Raw genomic sequence first — 6,303 nt, 5'->3', positions numbered from 1 at the left:
CAATTTGAAAAAAAAATGGCGGATTTTCAAAAAAGGCGGATAACTTTTTTTCACCAAAAGATTTTCACGGGGATTTTTTTTTGGTCAATGTACATAATCAACAGAAACAATGTGCAAAGTTTCAGCTTTACACCAATTAAGTCAAGGTTCGGCCCTTTTTTTCGCTTCAACGACTGGACTATATCCTCGGACTGGGAAAGCTTCTTGCAGAGCTTAATCCTGGCAGTTTCGCATACTTGTAGAGGCTTTGAATCACTGACGCAGGCCCGGTCACCGAGATTGACAGAGTGAAGTTTCCGATTGTTAAAGTCTTGTTGCCGGGGAACTATTCCATCCATTAGATGCCGCTGAATGGAGAGCAGTCCTTAACGTGCGTTGCTCAAGCGCACACCTCGAGAGTCGAACCAGCGCCGCTTAATCTTGAAGCTTCTTCGTTCCAGAAGTGACGCGCTAACCAATTCACGAATTGAAATTGAAAGAATAAGAATTTAGTGGTTAGCGCGTTGGGCTCGCAGTCGAGAGCCTGCATGTTCGACTCCAGCCATCCGCACTTGCTGTTGTTTCTCTGGGCAAGAAACTTTACGATAATTGCCTCTACCTAGTGATCGATTTCGAGTAATGGGTAGTACCAAATTTAAGTCATAAGTAGAGTAGACAACCTGAAACAGACATTGCCGTCGGCTGCAGCGTGGGTCAGGTGTATGTCGGAAGGCGTACACCGATGCATAGCGCTCAAGTCCGCTTTCCCGCAATGCAGGATAAAGATAAACAAACAAACAATGATAGAATAAGAACACTTGATAAATCAACAAGACTAGACGAAACACAAAATGAACAAGCACACATAAGCAGAAGAGTGGGAATGGATAAAATCGACCAACGATCCCCACGTAGTGCTTCTACCTCCGCTTTTCATATGATGTCGAAGCATGGAAATACTTCGATGTCTTTTTGAAGGTGAGGAGGGATGCTTTCGTAGACACCTTCCTCCTTTGGCTGCATCTTCAAGCAGCAGTCAATTTCCAAGCTGGCAACTGGACCTTCTCGTTTTGTAAAAAAAAGTAGTGCTGCCAGATCTTTTTGTATCGTATTTATTATCATTAAAATTGTTTTACTTCTGTGGCCTTATTTTATTTTTTTACATAAATTGTCTTATATGATATAACTTTAATTTCGATCACAACTCATATATAATAGCACAAATTTTCATCAACTCGTATTCAATAACTTCAACTCTCAATCAAGAAAAGGGTCAAATAGAATAATTTCTATAATTTTGTAATATAATGTCTATAAATTGTATAATTTTTAACTTCAACTCTCAATCTAAAAAAAGGCCCAATGTATAATTTGTAAAGCCAACAGAATCTAAAAAAAAAAAAAATCTGTGGAATCTGGCATTAAAAAGTCCAATCTGGCAACCCTAGAACACGTGCACTCATATGATCAGGTGACGTAATTGAATCTTCGATAGCGTGGTTTGTCCAAAATGAAGAAACTAGAAGAGATTTCTTTTGATATGACGACAGTATCTGCTCTTCGATGCAAATCAAGAAAATATGACGTTAATAGGATTTCTGAAGAGCCAGCAATGGCAAAGTGAGTTTCCCTAACGGCAAACTTGTTATTGCAGTAAAATTAAAAAGTTAGATTTAGTTAGATTTGAAGAGAAATTTTTCTACTAAAACAAAAAGGTAAGATGTTACATTTTCTATCATTGCAAGAACGGTGCTAGTGCTACAAAATTAATCAGTTGGAACCTACAATTTTTTTGTTTGTTTATTATAATTTACACCTGCACGCATTCGATGGTATTTTAGCTGTTACACGCGTTTGTCGGTTTACCTTATAATGTTTATGACAGGTTATTTGTGCAATCATTTTAATTGAAATCTCAACAGCTAACTCATTTTAATGAAAAACCGTATGCTTTTTTTCACCAGAATGATCTAATCAGATTGATGCGATGTTTAGGACAAATGTCTTTCTTGTGTTGAAAAATTATAATATAGAAATGTGATGTTTGTTCCATGTTTTTTCAAATTTCACTGTCATTTCAAATCTGATGGTAAATCCTTCTGGTTCAGACAAGTGATAAACCAAATGCTGCTGCTAATACTGCAATATATATACAAATGCTTATCCTGCTCAAACCATCAACTTTTATTTGCGATTTTGGCTTCCAACAGATTGGCCTGCAGATAAATTTTAAGCTGCACGTTGGCATGGTCTTTGTATAAAGGTTGCCATCAATGCAAGCCATGTATTCTTCTTCTAGCAGGTTGCTATAGTCTGTCCACAGTTCAGTGGTGGCATCGAACATTACGAACTTAGGTAGATATACCTGCTGTTGTATTGTTGTTGGCTGTGATCTCGCAGTTTGGGCTCATATTTCTCGTAGTTGTTCTTGGTGGCGCCTTTCTTGTTGATGTTGTTCTTGTTTGGCAAGTTGTTGCTTGGCATTTGATTGGATGAGTTGAATTTGATCTTGATGACGTTGTTCTTGGTTGGCAATTTGTTGTTGCAGGACTTCTATCAGTTTCTCCATGTTTCTAAAATCCTGTAAAAATTCTGTAAGAATCCTGCCGACGACGCCAGTTAAATGTCTGTTGCATTTTTAGACATTATAATAGAAATGAAGCAAGTAAGGTCGCAAACAAGTAACAATAACCAGTCAAACAAGTAAATGAAAACCATTGACCTCTTGTACTTACTCCACTGATTGTACAAAAACAACGCAATATATAGCAACAAGGAAACGCAAAGCATGCAACTGAAAAACGTGGTACAGAACGCTTAATTGATTACGACGTGCAGTGCGGTGGTAATCAATTCCAATGTCTGTACCAGAAAACGCTGAATGTGATTATGTAGTGAGGCTGGTCACAAGTTACATAAAAACAACGTAAATTAAATGGCGACTATAACACATAGGTAGGCACCCACAATTTGAAAAGAAGTACGTCACTGCTAATTGCTTGTTCTCACTACCAGTCCATAGAAGTAACGATTATGCGACTATCGTACATTGTTCTTCAAATAAAGTAGAGAGCACTTTTGAAACTTCTGCATGTTATTTTTGTTTTGAGGTGACACTGGAAGCAGTAGGCGACTACGGTCCGTCCCGTTAGCTCAGTGGTTACGTGCCGGGCTCAAGATCATGCGGTGCAGGTTCGACTCTCGGGGTGTGCGCTTGAGCAACGCACTTTCAGGACTGCTCTCCATTCAGCGGCACCCAGTGAATGGAATAATTCTTGGGCAACAATCGGAAAACTTCACTCTGCCAATCTCGGTAACCGGCCCTGTATCAAAAGCCTTCACGTCCACAAGTATGCGAAACTACCAGGAATAACCAATAATCAAGGCTTGTCAGTCCGAGGATAAAGATTCAAAACCAACCCAACGGTCTCTAGTCAGTCTCAATACAGTTCACCTGCAAAGCCTACTTCAAATTGGCACAAACTGCTTCACAGTTGGTGAGAAACCATATATATAAATGTGATGTTTGTCAAAATTTGTTTTCACAAACTTGTTTGTATGTACGGTACTATAAAACCTCATAAGCCAATCAATTCTGGTGAAAGTCATTTCATTTGTCATTGATACTTCATATGGTTAGTTGGTTAGTTACTCATATTCATATAGTAAATATATATTTTGGAATCAACCTTGAATAAATGAATAACCTATCCAACAGGTACCACTAAACACTTGATTCTATTTACACGTAATTTGGAATATTCATCTTAACTTTTTCCAAGTTTCTTGTGTTTCATTTTCAGGAAAATATTGCTTGACTTTGTTGCTTCATTTTAAGATTAATAATTCAGTTTGTAGTTCACGCAACTTTTCAATATGAATCCGCATGAAAATGTTCCTGTGAAGCTTGAAGTTCCTGAAGTGTGCGAATTTTATAAAATCATTGATCAAGATCAGGAAACCAGTCCAGACACCAAGGAATGTTATCCAAGTTTGCATCGAGAAGGGTTATCTTCCATCCAAATAACTGAGAAAGAAACTCTAAACTGCAATGTATGTGGTAGACACTTCCAGCGCATGTCAGCTCTGATTAGTCATCAAAAAACTCACTTTAAGGAACGACCTAGTTGCAAGTTTTGTGGTAAAAATTTCAAATGCAAATCTATATTGGAAGTTCACCAGCGAAAACACACTGGTGAAAAACCATATAAATGTGATGTTTGTGAAAAATCATTTGCACGTTCTGGTAGTTTAAAATCTCATAAGCTGACTCATACTGGTCAAAGACCACATAATTGTGATGTTTGTGACAAATCATTTTCACTAAAATCTAGTTTAAATCAGCATAAACTGCTTCACACAAGTGAAAAATCATATTATAAATGTGATATTTGTGAAAAATTGTTTTCTCAATGTCGTCATTTTCAATCTCATAAGCTAAAAAATCATTCTGCTAAAAAATCGCATAAATGTGGTTTTTGTAACAAATCGTTTTTACTAGAATCTACTTTAAAATGCCACAAACGGATTCACACTGGTGAAAAACCATATAAATGTGATGTTTGTGAAAAGCTGTTTAGGCAATCTGGTCATTTGAAGTCTCATAAGCTAACTCATTCTGGTGAAAAGCTACATGGATGCAGTATTTGTAACAAATCATTTACACGAATGTATAATTTAAATTGTCACAAACGGATTCACACTGGTGAAAAACCATACAAATGTCATGCTTGTGAAAACTGGTTTGCAAGACCTTCTGCATTGAAATCTCATAAGCTCACTCATTCCAATGAAAACTCATATAACTGTTATGATTGTGGTCAATCGTTTATGAATTTGAGCAGTTTGAATCAGCACAAACGACTTGCCTTCACACTGGTGAATAATCATGTATATGTGATGTTTGCAACAAGTCATTTTCATGAGTCCTTATGTTAATTTGAAATCCCATGAACTAACTCATACTGGTGACAAATCTTATGATGTTTTTGTCAAGTTGATTATACATGCGGTACCGTTGAAATGTTATCTTTATTTTCTTCATGTTCTGTTTAATTTTCAGGATAAAATAATTTAGTTTAGTTTGTTCATTTTAAAATTGTGGTAGCCTATTATTAAAATGAGTTACTGTTTCTTTCATTTTCGAGTATGAATCTTCACGAAAGTGTTTCTGTGAAGCTTGAACTTCTTCCTGAAGTATGTAAAGTTTATGAAATCATTGACCAAGATCATTTGGATATTGCTTGGATAGAATAACGCGACTGCAACCAACTCATACGTTAGAAGAGAACTCGAAATGTAAATATTTGTGGAACCCACTAAGCAAATGTATTTCGTCGATGATGAGCAGCGCCACCTTTCGGACGTATCCTCTCGTGTGCCAACTCGCGACACGCCGTCCTACTTCTCGGGAGTGGTGATTATGACGTCAGCATTGGCCACGGCTCGCATGTCCGGCGCAATGTCTTCTGTTAACTCCACCAACCTACATAAGAAGGTAGCCAATCATCGATCAGAACACCGTCCAACAGCCTGTGGCACACATACACCAAGTTGGTTTCTTTTTGAGTAAGACAATGAGCAAGTCATCTTTACGGCAGCGAAAGCTTTATCTTATAAAATATGCATAGGTTGTCGAAAACGAGAGATTTTTGGCTGTTTATAAAATATAGTCCGGTCACGATTTGCAAGCGGCGTTGTAATGAGCTCAAGACAAAGACGGGCACGAAATAAGCTATGGAATCGCGATTGCATAAAGACAACGTTTCAACAACACAAGCATTGATAACAAACTTCATATTTGTATCAAGAGGAGAGATTTCAAGATTGTCCATCCAAACATCTGAGAAAAAAACTCTAAACTGCAATATATGTTATAAACATTTCCGAAGCAAATCAGCACTGATTAGTCGCCACAAAATGCCATTCAGAAAACGTCCTTGAATTTTATAGCTTTTCTTATACCGGTACCTTTTGTCTATTAAGTATGTTGAAATTTTTGAAACATTATTTTCTTTACATAGGAATAGACTACTTGAACTAAATCGAGTAGTTACAATAAATTAACTACCAAACACTGTGGTTATCTTGTGCCTTTACTCCCATATTTTCTTTGCTTGAATTTGACCTGGAAAGGTTACCATTTCTCAATGGCATAAGTTGAATTTCCAAAATGATGCACACTATGGCACATGGCGTTCTGACGCGAGACAATTGACCGCGGCAGACCTGTCACACGAGAAAATGGAATTGAATTCGATTCATGATATTTTCATAACTTGACTGCTGTAATTTATAATCACTCGTTTTAACGAAAAAGTTGGA

General features: G+C 37.2%; 1 protein-coding gene across 1 annotated transcript; it reads left to right on the top strand.

Annotated features, from left to right (window-relative positions):
* Positions 1 to 3,791: 3,791 nt before the first annotated feature.
* Positions 3,792 to 5,941, top strand: LOC145770713 (uncharacterized). The gene has a single exon (XM_082582410.1). It carries the CDS (start codon positions 3,856 to 3,858, stop codon positions 4,915 to 4,917), a length of 1,062 nt encoding a protein of 353 aa, XP_082438536.1. The 5' UTR covers positions 3,792 to 3,855; the 3' UTR covers positions 4,918 to 5,941.
* Positions 5,942 to 6,303: the final 362 nt, after the last annotated feature.

The sequence above is a fragment of the Aplidium turbinatum genome, chromosome 5 (genome assembly GCF_918807975.1).
Source record: "Aplidium turbinatum chromosome 5, kaAplTurb1.1, whole genome shotgun sequence".
NCBI lineage: Eukaryota > Metazoa > Chordata > Ascidiacea > Aplousobranchia > Polyclinidae > Aplidium > Aplidium turbinatum.
Note: the sequence above shows the minus strand (reverse complement) of the source record. Positions and strands in the feature narration are given on the sequence as shown.

Bases quoted from the DNA above. Each gene is read 5' to 3' on its own strand.
- LOC145770713 (XM_082582410.1), top strand. From the start codon at position 3,856: ATGAATCCGCATGAAAATGTTCCTGTGAAGCTTGAAGTTCCTGAAGTG.